The sequence below is a fragment of the Capricornis sumatraensis genome, chromosome 3 (assembly GCF_032405125.1).
Source record: "Capricornis sumatraensis isolate serow.1 chromosome 3, serow.2, whole genome shotgun sequence".
Taxonomy (NCBI): domain Eukaryota; kingdom Metazoa; phylum Chordata; class Mammalia; order Artiodactyla; family Bovidae; genus Capricornis; species Capricornis sumatraensis.
Window position 1 is genome coordinate 15,528,780 of NC_091071.1, and position 20,850 is coordinate 15,549,629.

At 49.9% G+C, this 20,850-nt stretch overlaps 2 protein-coding genes across 2 annotated transcripts; one reads left to right on the forward strand and one right to left on the reverse strand.

The window, feature by feature from the left end:
• The first annotated feature begins 4 nt into the window (after nt 1-4).
• SEPTIN1 (septin 1) lies at nt 5-14,658 on the forward strand. The gene is made up of 12 exons (XM_068968381.1): nt 5-246; nt 10,992-11,100; nt 11,273-11,363; nt 11,456-11,542; nt 11,789-11,912; nt 12,214-12,348; nt 12,452-12,569; nt 13,469-13,570; nt 13,694-13,793; nt 13,976-14,141; nt 14,387-14,477; nt 14,572-14,658. The coding sequence occupies exons 1-12, from the start codon at nt 5-7 to the stop codon at nt 14,656-14,658; spliced, it is 1,452 nt and encodes a 483-aa protein (XP_068824482.1).
• A 568-nt stretch (nt 14,659-15,226) lies between these two features.
• MYL11 (myosin light chain 11) lies at nt 15,227-16,915 on the reverse strand. Its single transcript, XM_068968262.1, has 6 exons — nt 16,826-16,915; nt 16,498-16,573; nt 16,168-16,272; nt 15,974-16,052; nt 15,410-15,458; nt 15,227-15,331 (listed from the first exon to the last, which is right to left on the reverse strand). Exons 1-6 carry the CDS (start codon nt 16,859-16,861, stop codon nt 15,227-15,229), a joined length of 450 nt encoding a protein of 149 aa, XP_068824363.1. The 5' UTR covers nt 16,862-16,915.
• Nucleotides 16,916-20,850: the final 3,935 nt, after the last annotated feature.

Consider the following 20,850-nt stretch of genomic DNA (forward strand, 5'->3'; position numbering starts at 1 on the left):
AGCCATGTGCGGACGGCGGGGCCCTGCCGCTGCCCTCTGCCGGCCGGCACGGGCACCGGACAGCATTCGGGTGTCCGAGGTACGGGGCGCGGCTCCGGTGACCCTCGCCCGCGCCACCGGTCCCCCCTGCACCTGCTGCTCCTTCCGGCGCGCAGCCGCCCCCTTCCCCTCCCGCCGCTGCCGCTGCCGCTTCAGCCGCCGCTTCCGCCAGTCCGGGGCCCCCCGGAGCTCCTCCGCGGGGCTCCGGTGCCCGTGCCACCAGTGGCTAGGGGATCGGGCTCGGCGCCAAACGAGGAGGGGGCTCGGACCCGGGCGTCCCGGGGGCGGCCGCCGGGGGCGGGGACGGGAAGCGGAAGCGCCGGGCGGCACCGGGCCGCTCTAGGACCCTGGAGGAGCTGCACGCTTGTGGGGGCCGCCCGTGTCCTCTGGAGCTCGGTGGCCGGCGGGCAGCCGCGTGCCGCGGAGAGGGCTACTCTGAGCCAAGTCCAATTGCCCGAACTCTGTGGTATTAACCGTGTGTTTCCTGGGCTGGAGCTGGATGCGGAGGGCCGAAGACTCTTCCTAATTGTCGCTGTGTCCGGCCACTCGCGCCGACCTCCGGAGGTGGCAGACAGCTCCAGCCACCCCAGCCTGGAGAAACAAAGAGACAGCCAAAGACAGACCCAGGGAAAGGGGTGGGGGAAAGACCAAGGCAGACAAAGGGCGGCAGAGGGCGGCGGAGACCCCAGACGGGGCGGGGGCGGGGCGCCGAGACGCAGGAAACAAAGCCGGGCTGGTCTGCGAGGCCGAGGGCCGGGGGTGGGGGCTGGACTGGGCTGGGCTGGGGGAGACCGAGGCGGCATCGGGAGCAGTGGCAGACGCCAGATAAATGCTGGGGAGAGTCAGGCCGATGGACTTAGACTTGGATCCGGAGACTCTCAGAGTCGTAACCCAAAGAGCCCCCAGTCAGAGGATGCAAAGGCAGAGAGACCGAGAGACTGCAGCGGACCAAACACGCAGGAGCAAAAGATTGGCCTGAAACAAAGACATGTAGAAACAGATAAGAGAGATATAAAGTCGCTGAAGCAGAGTCGGAGGAACTGGGCAGGGCACCTGGCGAGAAACAAGCCCGGAGGCAGAGGAACAAAGAAACTGGCAGAGACAAAGAGAGACAGACGCATACAAAAGAGGCCATGGGAAGACTAGGGACAGGCCTACGGCGCTACAAAAGGACCCAGGGAGAAGCGAAAACATTAAACCTTGTTTCTCAGCTTGGTGCGGCCCAGGTTGGGGCTGTTTCAGTGGTCCCAGGGGTGTGATCCCCAGTATCTCCTCTGGGCATGTTTGCCTTTGGGGAGTGGGTGGGGTGCCTCTGTTTGCAGCTCATCTAATGATGGAGAGAGTTAATTAAGATTTGTATATTAGTCAACACTTATTAGTGCCTCAGTACTATGCCAACAGTTTGATAAAGAGATAAAGCACATGTAAGAGTTGTCTTTGGGGTGCTACCATTTTAAAGGGGCAAGCACACAATTCATGATAAATAAGAACTGTAAGGGCGTGAGAGTTATGTGCACTAATTCAAGATATAGTATGGGAGACCAGGAAGAGGTCTTTGTGGGAATGAGCGTGCACAAATGTTTGTTGTTTAGTTGCTAAGCCATGTCCAACTCTTTGTGACCCCATGACAAGCTTCCCTGTCCTTCACTGTCTCCCGGAGTTTGCTCAAATTCATGTTCATTGAGTTGGTGATGCTATCTAAACATCTCATGCTCTGTTGCCCCCTTCTCCTCCTGCCCTCGATCTTTCCCAGCATCAGGTTCTTTTCCCATGAGTCAGCTCTTTGCATCAGGGGCCAAAGTATTGGAGCTTAAACTTCAGCATCAATCCTTCCAATTAATATTCAGGGTTGATTTCCTTTAGGATTGACTGGTTTGGTCTCCTTGCTGTCCCAGAGACCCTCAAAAGTCTTCTCCAGTACTGCAGTTAGAAGCATTAATTATTTGGTGCTCAGCCTTCTTTATGGCCCAATTTATCACATGTAGAACATGGAGACATACAGATATGTGGACAATCTACAATGACCTAATGAACAAAGATATGATAGGAATGTGGTACAGAGAGAAACCTGTAGAGTTTAGTGGCTGCTGACATTGTCTTTAAGGTCATTCATGCAAAGTTTTATTCCTGATCTTGTCATTTACTCCTTTTAACCTTGAGTGGGGAAGTTACTTCTGTTTCCTGAACTGTAAAATGGAGATACTACCTAATTTGAATGGTTGAGAATAATATGTATAAAGTACTCAGTAAAAAATATCAGTTGTGACTCTTTGGGCTGAAGTAACCAAGGAAGAAGGTGGTGTTTTCAAGCTGATCCTTTCAATCAGCTAAGATTTCAGCGAAGTCCAGAGCCTGGCTGAAGGGGACCCTGAATGAAGAACTCCAGGCACAGTGGCTCACACACTAACGGAAAACCTACTATGCACTAGAAGCTTGGGGATCCAAAGATGATTAAGGGGACTTCCCTGGTCATCTGGTGGCTAAGACTCCAAGCTCCCAGTGCAGAGGACACGGATTCAATTCCTGGTGGGGAAGCTAGATCCCACATGCTGTAACTAAAAGATCCCTGATGTGCAATGAAGATTGAAGATCCTGCATGCTGCAGCTAAGACTTGGAGCAGGCAAATACATACATATATATATATATATATGTATATATATATGAAAAATGGAAGTGTTAGTCACTCAGTTGTGTCCAACTCTGCAGTCCCATGGACTGTAGCCTGCCAGGTTCCTCTGTCCATGTAATTCTCCAGGTAAAGAATAGTGGAGTGGGAAGTCATTCCCTTCTCCTGGGGATCGTCCCAAACCAGGGATCAAACCTGGGCCTCCTGCACTGCAGGCAAATTCTGCAGATACTTTACTGCCTGAGCCACCAGAGAAGCCCTATATAGACTGTAATTATCTTTATATAGTCAGTTCAGTTCAGTCGCTCAGTCGTGTCCGACTCTCTGCGACCCCATGAATCGCAGCACGCCAGGCCTCCCTGTCCATCACCAACTCCCAGAGTTCATTCAGACTCGAGTCCATCGAGTCAGTGATGCCATCCAGCCATCTCATCCTCGGTCGTCCCTTTCTTCTCCTGCCCCCAATCCCTCCCAGCATCAAAGTCTTTTCCAATGAGTCAGTTCTTCTCATGAGGTGGCCAAAGTACTGCAGTTTCAGCTTTAGCATCATTCCTTCCAAAGAAATCCCAGGGTTGATGTCCTTCAGAATGGACTGGTTGGATCTCTTTGCAGTCCAAGGGACTCTCAAGAGTCTTCTCCAACACCACAGTTCAAAAGCATCAATTCTTTGGCACTCAGCCTTCTTCACAGTCCAACTCTTACATCCATACATGACTACTGGAAAAACCATAGCCTTGACTAGACGGACCTTAGTCGGCAAAGTAATGTCTCTGAATATGCTTTTGAATATGCTATCTAGGTTGGTCATAACTTTTCTTCCAAGGAGTAAGCGTCTTTTAATTTCATGGCTGCGATCACCATCTGCAGTGATTTTGGAGCCCCAAAAAATAAAGTCTGACACTGTTTCCACTGTTTCTCCATCTATTTCCCATGGAGTGATGGGACCGGATGCCATGATCTTCGTTTTCTGAATGTTGAGCTTTAAGCCAACTTTTTCATTCTCTTTCACTTTCATCAAGAGGCTTTTTAGTTCCTCTTCACTTTCTGCCATAAGGGTGGTGTCATCTGCATATCTGAGGTTATTGATATTTCTTCCGGCAATCTTGATTCCAGCTTGTGCTCCTTCCAGCCCAGTGTTTCTCATGATGTACTCTGCATATAAGTTAAATAAGCAGGGTGACAATATACAGCCTTGACGTACTCCTTTTCCTATTTGGAACCAGTCTGTTGTTCCATGTCTAGTTCTAACTGTTACTTCCTGACCTGCACACAGATTTATATATGTATATATATTTATTTATGACATGACAATCTCCATGATTATAATCAGTCCTCAAAAGAGGAAAATAAATAATAGCTCTGATTAATGTGTCATAAGTGTACATAATAGGAAAGTAGGGAAGCTGCAGATAAGATGGTAAGTTAATGATTAGTTCCACAAACATTTCCTGGGGGTCCAACATGTACCAGGCACATTCCTGGGAAATGGAGGTAAGAGGGTACCAAAATGGCAAAGAGCCAGTCCCTCTTGGAGGGAACCCCCCAAAGGCTGGTCAGCCCTCATGCCATAGTCACTTATAGAACAAGGTCTAACTTTGAGAAGATTAAACCTGGAGTTATTGGGTCTGAATCTGAACTCAGGTCTGAAGATATAGAAGCCCTTCCAGGGATGTCTGGTAGGGCCTAGGTGGTTATGAAGATATGATGGTGAGATGAAAAAGAAGTAATCGAGGTGATTATGAAATGGTAAGACTGCTGTCTACCATTCACTGCCCCATAGAAACCTCAAGAGGGGATCTTCCTTTCTCCAAACAGGCCCCAAATTTTATCATTATAAAGTCTTTATCCCAGAAATGACTAAGCATAATTTGTTGGAATTAGTAAGCATGTAAATGGAATATTGTGTCACTACTAATTCATGTCATTTCTGAACTTAACCAGGCCACAAACCTTTTTTGAGGGCATTTGTTAATATGCACAAATGCTTTAAATGTGTGACTTCCTTTGACTCTGTAATTCCCCTTATACAAATGAGGCCCAAGGAAATGGTTTGGACAAGTGCACAATGATAGCACAACATAGTCATCCCAGCTCAGCGTTGTTTATCACGGGGAAGAGTGGGAATCAACCTAAATGTATTTGTGTGCACTAAGTCGCTTCAGTCACATCCTACTCTTTGCAACCCTATGGACCGTAGCCTGCCAGGCTTCTCTGTCCATGAGATTCTCCTGGCAAGAATACTGGAGTGGGATTCTCCTGGCAAGAATACAGCCCAAACACTTTCACTCCATTTCCTCCTCCAAGGTATCTTCCCGACCCAGGGATCAAATCTAAATGTCTTATGTCTTCTGCGTTGGCAGGTGGGTTCTTTACTAGTGCCACCTAAATACTAAGCCCATCAACCTAAATACTAAGCAGCTATGAAAACGATAATGTAGGCTAAGACGCCACACTCCCAATGCATGGGGTCCAGCTTCTATCCCCCAAGCCGCAATTAAGACCCAGCACAGCCAAATAAATAAATAAATACAAATGAAATATAAGTGTATATAAATGATAATGAAATAAAATTATTAAAAAATGATAATGTAGATGTGTGTTTATGATCATAAACTTACAGGACATATTAAATGACAAAAATAGGTTTCTAAAATTATAGTATGATCTTAGTTTTGTGACTATATATTTATTCATATACATAGGCATATGAGAAAATCCAGAAGGATGAAAATCAAAATGAGGTTATATCAGCAATGATATTAGATGTATGTTTTTCTAACCATTTGCAGTTGCTCATTTTCCCATGAGAATATGTATTGGTTATACAATAAATGAACGAATATACATGTTATTTTTCTCTTTTCTTTTTTTTTCTTGAGGTATAGTTGATTTACAATATTATATAAGCTTCAGGTGTATGACATAGTGATTCACAATTTTTAAAGATTATACTGCATTTATAGTTATTATAAAATGTTGGCCCTATTTCTTGGGCTGTATGATATATCCTTGTAGTTTATTTATTTTACACATAGGATCTTGTATCTCTTAATCTCTCAGCCCTATCTTACCCTTGTCCCTCCCAACTTCCTACTGGTAACCACCAGTTTACTCTCTAGATCTGTGAGTCTCTTTCTGTTTTGTTATACCCATTAGCTTGCTTTATTTTTTAGATTCCATATGTAAGTGATAATATATAGTATTTGTCTTTGTCTGACATTTCACTAAGCATATTACTCTCCAAGTCCATCCATGTTGTTGCAAATGGCAAAATTTTATTCTTTTTTATGACTGAGGCACCCCACTCCAGTACTCTTGCCTGGAAAATCCCCTGGACAGAGGAGCCTGGTAGGCTGCAGTCCGTGGGGTCGCTAAGAGTCGGACACGACTGAGCAACTTTACTTTCACTTTCACTTTCATGCACTGGAGAAGGAAATGGCAACCCACTCCAGTGTTCTTGCCTGGAGAATCCCAGGAACGGGTGATCCTGGTGGGCTGCCGTCTATGGGGTCGCACAGAGTCGGACATGACTGAAGCGACTTAGCAGCAGCAGCAGCAGGTAGTACTCCATTGTGTGTGTGTGTGTGTAACACCACATCTTATTTATCCATTCATCTGTTGATGGGCACCGGTTGCTCCCACATTTTGGCTGTTATTGCTTCCATACTTTGGACACTGGGGTGCATGTATCTTTCTGAGTTAGTGCTTTTATTTTCTTCGGATCCATGCCCATGAGTGGTATTGTTGGATCACATGGTGGTTCTATTTTTAGTTGTTTACAGACCCTCCATACTGTTTTCCACATTGGCTGCACCAATTTACATGCCCACCGACAGTGTACGAGGGTTCTCTTTTCTCTACATCCTTGCCAACATTTGTTATTTGTGGTCTTTTTGATGATAGCCATTCTGACAGGTGTGTCCATGTTATTTTCTTAAAGGTTGTTGAGTAATTCGGGGAAGAGCCTGATTTGAGTCTGAAACCAGGGCAGGGGCAAAACAGTGAGGGATGTAGGTAGGAAGGGCTGCTTTTTCTCATCAGTAGAAAGGACTTGAAAATCAACTGGATATATTTGCAGAGGGCAAGGGCGGGAGGCATTCAGAGTTTTAACTAAAACGGTAGGGCTGCTTAGCCTGATGAGAAGTGTAGGAGGAAGAGTTGTGGTGCAGGGGAAGGGTGTAATTATCCCGTCCCTCGGCTTCTCAAAGTACTCTGTTTATCTCTTTATTACACTACATTTTTAGCACTGGTGTCACACTTACTTGTGGCTGTCTCCATCTCCCCAGAGGGCGGCAACCCTGACTGATTTCACTCCATCTGGATTCTCAGCAACTGATCCAGAAGAGCAGTCGCTAGGTTGGAGCTATTGGCACTGTCACACCTCTCAGCTCACGTCATAGCAAGAGCTAGCATTCAAGCTCATCTTTTATGTCAGGCACTGCTAAGAGTTTTATGTGTATCAGATAGATAATCCTCATCATGGCCCTATGAGGTGAAATTATTAATGAATCATTTAACAGATACAGAAACGAAATCACAGGAAAGTTAAAGATGGTCAGGATCACACAGCTCTTAATCCCTATATGTTTTTATAAGCATATGAAACTTGGAACAACTTCTGTGAATTCAGTGTGGCAGGAGTATGCAATCCCATATGATAGATGAGGAAAGTAAGGGCCAGAGGGGTGGTTTTCCCAGGGTTACAGAAAGGGAGTACTAAAAATGAGGCTGAAGGACTTCCCTGGTGGTCCAGTGGTTTTGAATCTGCCTGCCAAAGACGTGTTTGATCCCTGGTCTGGGAAGATCCCACATGCTATGGGGCAGCTAAGCCCGTGTGCCACAACTACAGAGCTCAGGCGCTACAACTGCTGAAGCCCACACTCTAGAGGCTGTGCTCAGCAACCAGAGTAGCCCCCACTCGCTGCAACTAGAGAAAGCCTGCGTGCAGCAACTAAGACCCAGCACAGCCAAAAATTAATAATTTGAAATATACATATATATACTAAAAATGAGGTTGAAACAAGGATAAGATGTCAGCATGGATGGATCTTAAAAGTTAATGCTAATTGAATAAATTAATAAGTAGAAATATATATTAACACAGATAACTGTGGCTCAACTGGTAAATAATCAATCTGCAATGCAGGAGACCTGGGTTTGATTCCTGGGTTGGGAAGATGCCCTGGAGAAGGAAAAGGCTACCGACTCCAGTATTCTAGCTTGGAAAATTCCACTAACTGTATAGTCCATGGGGTTGCAAAGAGTCGGACACGACTGAATGTCTTTCACTACTACACTACTATTTGTGTAAACATTTAAGTACTATGTACATGTATTACATAGTGGAAATCACTCAGTCATGTCCAACTCTTTGTGGCCCCATGGACTGTACCCTGCCAGGCTCCTCTGTCTATGGAATTCTCCAGACCAGGATACTGGAGTGGGTAGCTGTTCCCTTTTCTAGGGAATCTTCCCAACCCAGGGATTGAACCCAGGTCTCCTGCATTGCAGGCAGATTCTTTACCTTCCGAGCCACCAGGGAAGCCCATTACATACATAACATATATATAACACATATGCAAACACATACAACTATTTCTGTAAACATTTGTGTACCGTGAACTACACATTTTTCAAAATATATACGAACAAAAAAAAACCATTACACATTGTGCACATTAGAGTGGTTACCTTAGGATAAAGGAGGGTGCTATGAGGCTGTATTAACTCAGGCTGGCATTAACAGAGATCCACAGACTAGAAGTCTTAAACAACAGATATATATTTTCTCATAATTCTGGAGATTGGAAGTCCAAGATCAAAATGCCAGCAGAGGCTGTTTCTGGTGAGGCCTCTTTTTTTTGGGTTGCAGACAGCCACCTTCTCACTATGTCTTCACATGGCCTTTTCTCTGTACATGCGCAGAGATTGCTGGTGTCTTTTCTTATAAGGACACCAGATCTATCCAATCAGGGCCCTACCTTTCTGACCTCATTTAACCTTAATTACCTCCTTAAAGGTCTTACTTTCGAATATAGTCATGAGGGTAAGGGCTCCAATACATGAAGGTGGGAGGGGGGACACAACAGGGGCTAAATGGGAAATGAAAAATAGAACCACAAGGAGTGAAGGACAGAAATGGGGTTGGAGCAATAGGCAGGATCCAGACCAAGCAATGGGCTTCCCTGGTGGGTCAGATGGTAAAGAATCTGCCTGCAATGCAGGAGACGTGGGTTCTATCCCTGGGTCAGGAAGATCTCCTGGAGAAGAGAATGGCTACCCACTCCAGTATTCTTGTCAGGAAAATCTCATGGACAGGAGAGCCTGGTGGGCTATAGCCCATGGAGTTTGCAGAGTCAGACACGAATGAGTGACTAACACACACACACACACACACACACACACACCAAACAGTGCTTTATAGGTCATATTAAGGTTCAGAGAGATCATTCAGTTTATAAGTTCTAAAGTTGGGGTGTGTGTGTGTGTGTGTGTGTGTGTGTGCGTGTGTGCACGCGTGCACATGCACACCAAGCAGGAGATGCAGGTTCGATCCCTGGGTCAGGACGATCTCCTGGAGAAGGAAATGGCAACCCACTCCAGTATTCTTACCTGGCCTGGACAGAGGAGCCTGGTGGGCTACAGTCATGGAGTTGCAAACAAGTCAGGCACAACTTAGTGACTAAACAACAACAACAACAACAAGTGTACATATATATTAATATATATATGTATATATGGTATGTTGTTTACATAAATGATTAGCTCCAAAGCCTGTGTCATCCAAAACCACTGACTCCTGATAAAAAGTCTAAGTGTGTGCATTTCATCTTACTATGAAAAAATGGAGTTCAGAGAGGGCAAATGACTTGCCCAAGATTACACAGCAAGTGGTAGAACTGAGGTCTGGGAAGTTCTTTCTGACTCCAAAGACAAGTTCCTTTTACACATTCTGTGGCCTCCCTGCCTTTTCCCTAACTAACTTCAGTCACTCACTCTTTCATCCATTCATTCATCTGGTATATTATTTATTGGCACCAAGAAGGCCCTGTGCAAGACACCAGGGATGTAAACATTAGGAAGACATAGTTCCTGCCCTCAGAAAGCTCAGCCAGGAGTAGAAGAGACAGCCAGGTAAGCAAAGGTGGGCATTGGAGGGGCTATGAAAGGTGCTGGCGAGTCCAGAGGACGGAAAATGACTCTTCCTTTTGTGGGTGGGGAAGATTTCATAAAGGAGGAAGAAGAACCCTTTGAATCAAACTCTTGAAAGACAGAGTTCACCTTTGCAGAAGAAGGAAAAGTCCAATATAGACAGAGCCAAGGGTGCTACCCTGGTGACTCAGTGGTAAAGAATCCACCTGTCAGTGCAGGAGACATGGGTTCCATACCTGATCTGGGAAGATCCCATATGCCAAGGAGTAACTAAGCCTGTGCACCACTACTGAGACTGCTCTAGAGCCCAGGAGCTGCAACTCCTGAAGCCCTTGCGCCTACAGCCTGTGCTTTGCAACAAGAGGAGCCATCGCAATGAGAAGCCTGTACGTCCCAACTAGAGAGAAGCCCTTGCAGCAATTAAGACCCAGCACAGGCAAAAATAAACAAAATCTTAGACAGAACCAAGGATGTGGGCACTTGCCAAGGGCGAATCAGAGGAGGTGATAAGGTCAGATGCAGGAGGCTTTGGCCAGGACTCTCAGACTTGATTAAGATCACCGGGAAGTCCATGAAGGGTTTTGAGCAGAGGAGTGCCTTCGCTAGGATTCTGAAGGCAGGCTCTCTGGCAGTAGTATCCAAAGACCTGAAGTCCTTTTTTAAGAATCCAGTGCATGAGCTGGGGAGGAAAACAGATAGTCCCTCCTACCCTCAATCTTGTTGCTTTTGGTCCACTCAGACCCTTGGAAATTGTTTAAAATTTATTATTTTTTAATTAGAAGATTATTGTTTTACAATGGTGTGTTGGTTTCTGCCATACCACAGCATGAATCAGTCATAAGTATATATATATATATCCCCTCTCTTTTGAGCCTTCTCCCTACCCCACCCCCATCCCACCCCTCGAGGTCATCAGAGCACCAGGCTGAAACTGTTTTAAACTGTCTTTATCCAAGCCTTCACCTCACTTGCTAGAGACCAACCCACTTCCTTCCTCTCTGCTTAAACCCTACCTTCCATCAGGGTGATGGGGCCACAGCAGGGCTTGGAATAAACGTGTAGAGAGAACAGAGGGATTGAGGCTTCCTATCAGGGTGATGGGCAAAAGGACCCAGGAATCGAGAACCAGCTGTTCTCGATCTTGGTTTTCCCCACTCTCTGGGCCGGTTGGAGCATCTCAGCTCCTATACTGCCCACCCCCTTGTTTGCCGCCCTCAACTTCCTGCCCCACCAGAGGAAGTGGGGAGAGCTATCAGGTGCAGCAACAGCTATCGGGGCCATGGTGAGTCCTTACGCCCAGGAATCCAGGCATCTCTCCGTCCCCAGCCCCCACGGTAGCCAGGTCCAGGTCAACCCACAGTAGGCTGACTTCTCCTAGCCTCTGAGATCAGGTCATACTGGGGGACCCTGCCTGCCACCCCCAGCAGCCTCATATCATCCACCCTCACCAACAGGACAAGGAGTATGTGGGGTTTGCCGCCCTCCCCAACCAGCTGCATCGCAAGTCTGTCAAGAAGGGTTTTGACTTCACACTCATGGTGGCAGGTCTGAGGGTTTTGGAAAGGGGCCCGGTAGGGGGTCCTCAAGAGACCTTGGCTGTCCCCTCACCTGACCAGCTGGGCTTGACCTGTCCACAGGGGAGTCAGGCCTGGGAAAATCTACCCTCATCAACAGCCTATTTCTCACCAACCTCTATGAGGATCGGCAAATACCAGAAGCCAGTGGTAAGATGCCCCTCTCCTCACCACGCTGCCTACGCCCTCTGACCCCTCTCCTCCTAGCCTGCACACTCTTCCTTTCCTTCTGGGTCTCCCATGACATTCTGGGGAACTCAGGCAGCTCACTGCTTTTCTCTGAGACTCAGTCTCCTCCCCTGAAAAATGGGTGGGGGGCAACTGTGAGTCTGAGAAAGGAAATTAGTCCTGCTTCAGACCCCTCGCCAGCTCCCTGACCTCTCCCCATCCTCATAGCTCGCTTGACGCAAACGCTGACCATCGAGCGCCGGGGCGTGGAGATCGAGGAGGGGGGTATTAAGGTGAAGCTGACTGTGGTGGACACACCTGGCTTTGGGGACTCAGTGGACTGTTCAGACTGGTGAGGAATGGGGGAGAGCCCAGGGCTCAGCTTCCCAATGTGGCTACTCTGAGATCGAGGGGTCGGATTCAGGGCTGGTCTGCCCTGCCCTACTCACATCCCTGCAACAGCAGCTGTTTCTGGTGGTCTTGGGGCCCAAAACACCTTGTGCTTCCCAACGTCTCACCTGCCAGTTCCCTCTGACATCTTTGGTTGTAGCCAAAGACCCTGCTTTTCACCCCCACAGTCCTGGCTAGCCTTGCCCCCTGCCCTCCACTGCGGTCCAGATCTCTGACTGCCGGCACTCTCCCCACACCCCCAGCTGGCTGCCTGTGGTGCGCTTCATCGAGGAGCAGTTTGAGCAGTATCTTCGGGATGAGAGTGGCCTGAACCGGAAGAACATCCAGGATTCCCGTGTCCACTGCTGCCTCTACTTCATCTCACCCTTTGGCCGAGGGTCTGCGGGACACCCTAGGGGGTTGGGACATTTGGGGAGGGCGGGGGGCAGGGGGTGGGTCTCTGTGACCTGAAACTGAGCCCTGACGAATTTCTGGGTGCAGGCTCCGTCCCCTAGATGTGGCCTTCCTCCGGGCGGTGCACGAGAAGGTCAACATCATCCCGGTCATTGGCAAAGCAGATGCCCTGATGCCAAAGGAAACACAGGCCCTCAAACAGAAGGTATGTGTGGTGGCTTCTGACCTTTGGTCTGCACATGAAGCCAAGTCATGACAAAAGCTGAACTCAGCTTTGATTTCTTTGATCTTGGGGTAGCCTTTTCGGAGCGTGACGTGTCAGGCTAGACTGGAAGAAAGTTTTTGAGAAAGGTGGGTCATAAGCTGCCTCAGGAAGCCACATCTCTGGAGGCTCAGAATAGAATCCCTGGGCTGGATGCTTGGCTAAGATCTGTCTGAGGGCAGGAGTGTGGACATAACGACCCATGTTATCCGTCTGGCCCCAGGATGCTCACCATGCCCCCATTTCCCCGCTTCTTCAGCGCCCTCTCCCACTGTTTCCACTTATGTCTCTCTCTCCTGGTCTTTTGGTGTCTGCTCACCTTCAAAACTTCCCAAACATCAGTCTTTTCCCTCTTAGGGTAAGGTCTCAGTTTTTCATCCTCTATGTCTCTTTCATGGAGAAGGCAATGGCACCCCACTCCAGTCCTCTTGCCTGGAAAATCCCATGGATGGAGGAGCCTGGTAGGCTGCAGTCCATGGGGTCGTAAGCGTCGGACACGACTGAGCGACTTCACTTTCACTTTTCACTTTCATGCATTGGAGAAGGAAATGGCAACCCACTCCAGTGTTCTTGCCTAGAGAATCCCAGGGATGGAGGAGCCTGGTGGGCTGCCGTCTATGGGGTCGCACACGACTGAAGCGACTTAGCAGCAGCAGCAGCATGTCTCTTTCATCGTCTGAGATTTTGTTTTCAGTCTTCCTGGATGCCCATCTCTCACCATCTTTGTTTTTCACGCCTTCCTCTCTGTCTCTTTCATCCTGTCTGTATCTAGATCTCACTGTCTCTGGTGGCCTTTGTGGCTCACAGCCTCTGTGTTTCTGTCTGCATTTGTCTCCTCCAAGATCCGGGAACAGTTGAAGGAGGAAGAGATCAATATTTACCAGTTCCCCGAATGTGACTCTGATGAGGATGAAGACTTCAAGAGGCAGGATGCGGAGATGAAGGTACAGAGGCAAAGCAGGACAAGACTGAGAAGCCAGGGGAGGCGGATGTGGAGGTGGGAGCTGAGAAAGGTTTCTGTCCACGGGAAGGGGAGAGGATGGAGATCGTTGACTCCTCCGCTCTAGGAAAGCATCCCTTTTGCCGTCGTCGGTTCCAGCGAAGTAGTGCGGGATGGCGGGCCCCGACCGGTGAGAGGACGCCACTACTCCTGGGGCACTGTAGAGGGTGAGTAAGGCCGGGTACGCGTCCTGAGGCCAGCAGGGAGCCAAGGCCACCTCCCAGCTAACCGTACCCAACATGTGAAGTTGGGGAAAGTTCTGGTACCAGGGGTCCTAGGAGCCCCAAGAGAGGTCCTTGGGCAACCGACCCGATCTGAGTTCCCTGACGCTCGCGGGTCCGCCCCCCAGTGGAGAATCCACATCACTGCGATTTCCTGAACCTGCGACGGATGCTCGTGCAGACACACCTGCAGGACCTGAAGGAGGTGACGCACGACCTGCTCTACGAGGGCTACCGGGCCCGCTGCCTACAGAGCCTGGCCCGGCCTGGGGCGCGGGATCGAGCCAGCCGTAGGTGAGAACCAGCGCGGAGAGTTAGGTGCTTCCAAGGCCCCATCCTCACTCTCCATGACCTCGACCTTCACCTTCTAGACCTCTCTCTCCCAGGGCCTTTCTTTCCCCATCCCCTTTGCTTACCTCCCTAACCTAAGGATATGGCTCCGCATCTTAGACTCCAAACTAACTCCAGATCCTGTCTTGCAGCGATGACTCAACCAAGGCCCTCGCCTTTGATTCCTTGCCTTCTCTCCCATCCCCTAGTAAGCTTTCCCGCCAAAGCGCCACAGAGATCCCGCTGCCCATGCTGCCTCTGGCAGATACGGAGAAGTTGATTCGCGAGAAAGACGAAGAGGTGAGCTTTCCCCCAGACCAAGACCCCCAAGTCCTCTTTGGAGCCCCTCTCTGGCCTCGTCCGGACCCAATGCCTGCAATCTTGCCCCGCACAGCTGCGCCGCATGCAAGAGATGTTGGAGAAGATGCAGGCCCAGATGCAGCTGAGCCAAGCTCAAGGCGAGCAGTCCGACGCTCTCTGAGGCCCGCATCGGGGCTTTCTCTACTTCGCCTCCGCCTTCGGTTCGTCTCTTGTCCAATCCCTGAGCCCCAGGCTGCCAGGCGCCTAATCCCGGAGCCCCAGCCTGTAAGGCCCGCCCTTCTAAGGGGCGGGTTCTCAGGTTCTCCCAATCCTGGAATTTGTAGCCCCGCCTTTGGCTCCGCCCCAGCTCACTTCTGGAGCTCCACCTCCTCTTCCAACCCTGAACACCCCCATCCCCTCCCCACTTCTCCCTATCCGTGACTTCAATAAAAACTGAGTTTCTCTGAGGGCACGCAAGTCTTCTCCTTCCCAGCGGGAATAAGTGCGAGTTTAGCGGGTGGAACCGCTCCACCCAGGCCTCCGGGCCACTATTTATTAATTCATTTGCTGGGCACTCCTTTCGTGCCAGCCGGTGTGTCTGCCCAGCCTCCCACCTGAATCCCACTCACACAAACGCACTGAAGGCGCCGCGGATAAGAAACGAGACCCTTTCAATTTATTAGGAGTCTGGGTGGGGAGATCGGACTGGCAGGAAGGCTTTGACTAGCAGAGGCCGAAAAGGGTCCGCTCTACTCCTGGTCCTTGGCGTCGCCATGCGTGATGACGTAGCAGATGTTCTTGTAATCTACGTTGCCGCCCACGTCGGGGGGGAAGGCAGCCCACATGTTCCTGATCTGTGGAAAACAAGCAGAGTATCACCAACTGGTTCCTTACGTTCCCCTTCCGCTTCTCCAGACCCCTCCTCCACTCACCTCTTCCTGGGAGAAGCGGTCACACTGCGTGGTCAGCAGCTCCTCCAGGCTGGAGAGAGGTGATTGATATACGGGAGGTTTGAGACTGGACTTCGTGATTCCTTTCCACGCCCTCCCACCTCATCCCCCTTGCCATTCCCAGTCTCATCTTGAAAACCAGGGTCACTCTGGATTCCTCATTAGTCTCCCAAACACTCTGACCTCTCGTTTTGCCCTTCTTCCTGTGTTCCATCGCCCATTTCCACAGTCCTGATTTTTCCCTTATCCCTGTGCTGTGCGGTGCTTAGTCGCTAAGTCGTGTCCGACTCTTTAAGACCGCATGGACTGTAGCCTGCCAGGTTCCTCTGAAGAGCTTCTCAAGGGATTCTCCAGGCAAGAATACTGGAATGGGTTACTATGCCCTCCTCCAGGGGTTCTTCCCAACCCAGGGATCAAACCCAGGTCTCCTGCATTGCGCAGGCAGATTCTTTACTGTCTGAGCCACCCTTATCACTGGCAGTGCCTGTTATTGGTGGGAATTGAAAGAGGCTTTCTGTGTGGGAGCAGCTGGAGCGTGTCACTTACAATTGCTTCTTGATGGTGCCTTTTCCCTCAGGGTCTAAGACCTTGAAGGCTCCAGTGATCACATCCTCAGGGTCGGCACCTAGAGGGGGTCAGGGGGCACATGTAGCTGAAAGGTTGCTAAAGGGTCAGTCCCTGAAAGTTCTGAGGAGAGGCAGCTGAGGGGTTGGACCAAGGACACGTCATACTTCATTCACCTTTGAGCTTCTCCCCAAACATGGTCAGGAAGACAGTGAAGTTGATGGGCCCACTGGCTTCCTTCATCATGGCGTCTAGCTCCTCATTCTTCACATTGAGACGCCCTGGAACAGGGTTGGGAAAGCAGGGGCTGGAGTGGGGTCTTGCAGCCAGAGAATAATGCTTCCTATAAATTCAGATCATCCCATCCATTTTTATTTTTTTATCCCATCCAATTTTATCCTGGATAGACTGAGTCCCAAGGTGGCCTGGCAGGACTGGGACCCACAGCTGCTGAACTCCCAGGACTCTGCAGCCTTGAATCTTTACAGGTAGAGGAGGCAGCTCACCCATGGCTGCAAAAGTGTCCCGGAGGTCTTCCTTGTCAATAATGCCATCCCGGTTCTGGTCAATTACTGTGAAGGCCTGTGGAGGGCAGAGGCAAGGAGAGATTAGGTCTCCCATGGCCAAGTTTCAGCATCCTTACTCCAGGCAGATCAGATTCTGAGATTCTGGTTGCCAGCCAGAGGTCCTCTTACACTCCAAGCAGGGAGGGGAGTAAGGAATCTAAGCCCTTCTCCTTCCCCCAAACAGGTGCACATTCCAGGGAGGGGTGGGGGGAGGGGCAGCAAGGGGTGCCTTTGGTTAGCCTTCAGTCTCCCTTCTCCCCACACTTACCTCCTTGAACTCCTGGATTTGGGTCTGATCAAACATGGAGAAGACATTGGAGCTTCCGCCCTCTGCCGCTGCCCTTCTCCTGGCCTTCTTGGGTGCCTGAAGGGTGAGGGTTGGGCAGAGGGGTTCGTGGACCCATCCTTACTCCTCTGGAGGCAGTGGATTCTTTGAGTTCATTCTTCTAAAGCAACTCTTCTGGCTCTAGGCTTCCCCTTCCTTACGACTCTTTGCTGAGGGGACTTGTTTCAGTTGGATTGTCAAATTTCTATCTGAAGCCCTCAAGTACCCATCCTTCCACCCTGCCCAACAAGGGAAATGTTTCTTGCCTTCTGAGTGCCCTGAGCCTGGCTCCTCTGAGTCCTAGACTTGCTGTGTGTCCATGATCCACTTATTCACCTTGTCTGAACCTCTACCTTCTCATTTATAAAATGGGAATGGGAATCCTGGCCTGGCTGGTTCCAGGGGATTTAGGAAGGTGAAGGAGTGTGCTTTCAGAGGGACTGGGCTCCTGAGAGTGGAGTGTCTGGGCAGATTATCCTTGGTTGGGTCCTTTAGGGCATCATTCTATATATTCCCCATTAACGATACCAAGAAAGGGAAGATTCATCTTTTTTCCTCTTGCCAGACTTGGAACTAGCTCCTTTCTTTCTATGGGTTAGGCTGCCCTGAGGTCTGAGAGATCTGAGCTTGGGCTGGGGGATTCTCACTCACCATGTCTTAGGTCTCCTGGGGTCAAGGCAGTGGCTCTGGCTGGAAAGGAGCAGAGAGTCCGTCTGGAGCACTCCCTCTGAAGTTATATAGTCTTGCCCCAGGGAGCCCTTAACATACCACTGTAACCTTAGCCCTGTGGGTGCCCACCCCAGATACCAAAATAGCCCAGCTCAGGGCCTCTCCTTTCTTGGAGGGCCAGCAGCAGCTGGAGCCTAGCGAGGGACAAAGGAGGGAGGGTGTCTTGGGCGACATGTCTTGCCAGGACCTGGGCAGGAAGGGATGTTCTTTCTCCCCAAAGGAAGCTGGAATGTGCCAGTGTTCAGAGAGGGCCCAGGCTGAGACACAGGACTAGGAGAGAGAGGAACCAGGCTCCTGTATCCCTGCAAGGTTTAAACCCAGTAAATTTATTAAGCAGCAATAGTGTACCAGGCACTGGACCATACTTCAGTCTCCCTTCCCCCCATATTCACCTCTGAACTCCTGGATCTGGGTCTGATCAAACATGGAGGTGTTGGAGAAGGGAGGCTGAAGGCTGACCAAAGACACCCCTTGCTGTCCCTCCAAGTGCACCATGTGGATGCACGTGGGTGCACTTGGGCAAACACAGTCCTCCTCCATTGTGGAGTTCACAGTCGAGAGTATGTATGTATCTGGGTAGTGACAGATTAAAAGTGGGAGAGAGCTATCTGGGGAAGCTGAAGGATTAGGAAGTCTACATCCCCTTCAAGGAGAGGGGGCAGTCTGTGAGGGAAGATGTGAGGCATGGAATCACTAAGTATGAAGAGACTAGACAGCCTGGAGCAGAGAGCCTGCTCTGTGACATTGGGTTTTGTGTTCCAACTCTCTGGGCCCTGGTTTCCCGCTCTGTAAAATGGGAAGGTAATTCCCAGGCCAAAGAACTTGTGGATGTGAACATATTGGGAAACAATTAGTGATGTATGATCGTTATAATTTCTTTTTTTTGGCAGCACTGCACAACTAGTGGGATCTTAGTTCCCTGACTAGGGAGTGAACTTGGGCCCTTGGCAGTGAAAGCCTGGAGTCCTAACCACTGGACATCCAGGGAATTCTTACAATCATTACGATTAATATTCAGGCCCTGCCTTGGTAGAACTTACAGTCTAGCTCTGGAGAGAGGGTAAATGCAGAAAATGACACACCAGTTGGAATACAGAAGTAGAGGGCATAGCAGGCCTGTGTAGGAGTACTGAAATGACCTTATGAAGGCCGCTAGAAGTGTCGGGTAGAAGTGGAGGAACAGGCATGCTAAGTGGAGGGCAAGGATGGGCAAAGGCCTGGAAAAATCAAAGATCAGAAGTGTTCAGATTGCCAGAATTGGGATGGGGCTTGAGCAGAGGATACAAGGACCTGGACACCAGAGATTGGGACTGAGGGCTGAGACCTTGAGAGCCTTGAAAAGTTTTGAAACAGGAGAAAGACATGGTCTAGTGTGAGTCTTTAATCACTTTTTTGGATATGGATGTAAAAGTTGGAACTCAAGAGGAGGGGAGTCAAAGACACCAAGAGAGAAGCTAATTAATCACCTTCACCTTGGTGGCTGGATGGCCAATGGCTTCTCTCTCCAATCTGGGCAAGAACCAGCTTGGTTGACTGTGAGATTTTGAGGTCCTCTCTCCCAACCCTCTGGGCCTCAGTGCCTGTCCATTCCATACAGTGGAGGCCTGGGGAAATAGTGGTTGAGGAAGCCCCAGAAGGTTCAAGGTTGGCAAGAACACCTATGTCTCCTCCTCCTCCTGCTCCGTTTAGGACCTGATGTCCTGAAGAAGTTGCCTCCTCCCTGCTCCCTCCTCCAGACTCATGCCAATGCCTCTAAGACAGTTTCTTTTCTGGGCACTGAGGTCGAGCCACCTGTTGTCTCTAAGAAGGGAGAAGGAGCCACCCTAAACTTAGCAGCTGCCCTTGGCCTCCTGCACTGGGCCCTCCCTGCCTCAGTCAACAGCTGCCTCACCTTATAAGGTTACCATGGGGGTCCAGGCGCAGGGAAGAGCCCACTTCTTACCGGGTTGTGGGAGGGGAGGAGAACTCAATAGAAGGGAATGGAGGAAGTGCTTAGGAAGCTTGGGCCTAATGGAAAGTGGGGAGTTTGAAGAGAATGAGATCAAGAGCGGCAAATCTCAGACACTGGAGTTCACAGGATCTGAGTCTGAGCTGGGGAAAGGAGCCTCAGAGAACTCAGAGACCAAGGAACTGTGAAACTGGGAGCTAGCTAGGCCTGACTGAAATTTCAGGATGGTGGATTTTGCACAGAAATTGGAGCCCTTCTGGGGCTGAATCCTGAATCCTGGGCCCCAGGGAGATGGAGCCCAGAGAGAGGAGGGGCTGGTAAAGTCTGGGCTTTGTGTTTGTGGTCTAGGGTAGCCTGGGGTGGGGTGCGGGGGGAGTAGGGGGATTATGAGATTGGGGTCTGGTTTCCTGGCAGAAAAGGAGGAGCACAGAACGGTGTGTCAATGAGGAGAGAGGCGTCCAGAGGGCTTGTTCTGCATCCTCCAAAGAATAAGAACAGAGATATGGGAGTTCATGGTAGTGGGAATCCATGATTTGGGGTCTTGGATCTCCACTAGAATGGACGGGGCACTCAGAGGATGAGTTCTGAGGAACCGGAGCCTGGATTCTGGGAGGAGCTCAGATAGATGGATCTGAGGACAGGGACCTAGGGATTGGGATACCCGCAGGAAATGGTGGATCCAGAAGGATAAGTCACTTACAGGATATGGGGGCTCTTGTTATAGTCACCTGGGGTTTGTAGCGGACTGGGATAAGAATCAGAGACAGAGTGAAGGGCAAGAGTACTCGATCAGAGAGCACCTAATCAAGTGCCCCGTGGTGGGTTTGGGAGCTGAAAGAACTGGCCCAAGAGAGGACTCAGGCAGGGAAGCGTGGCGCTTATTGGCTAAGGGTTTCACCAATGCTCCCGAACCCCGCCCCTCTCAGCGCTGTCCCCAACTGTCACCCCCTCCCGCGCTTGTCTCCGGCTGTCACCGACATCCCTGGCTTGGCACCGCCTGCTGGTAGCACCCCCTTCCTTTGGATGTTGCCATTGGCTGAGACAGCTGTCTCTCTTCCTCCCTTATCACTAAAGTGAGAGGATGCATTCATTGGCTTACAAGGCAAATTAATCGCAAATTTGGCCCGCCCCTCGCAGCTGTCATTTCTTCCGGACCTTCTTGGGACACCCGAAGAATCCCTCAGCTGCTATTGACTGCGGATACTGTCTGTCACCGCCCAAATAGTTATCTCTGTCTGTCAACCTGACCTCCTCCCACTTCCCTTTCCATTGGCTCCCTTTTAACCATTCT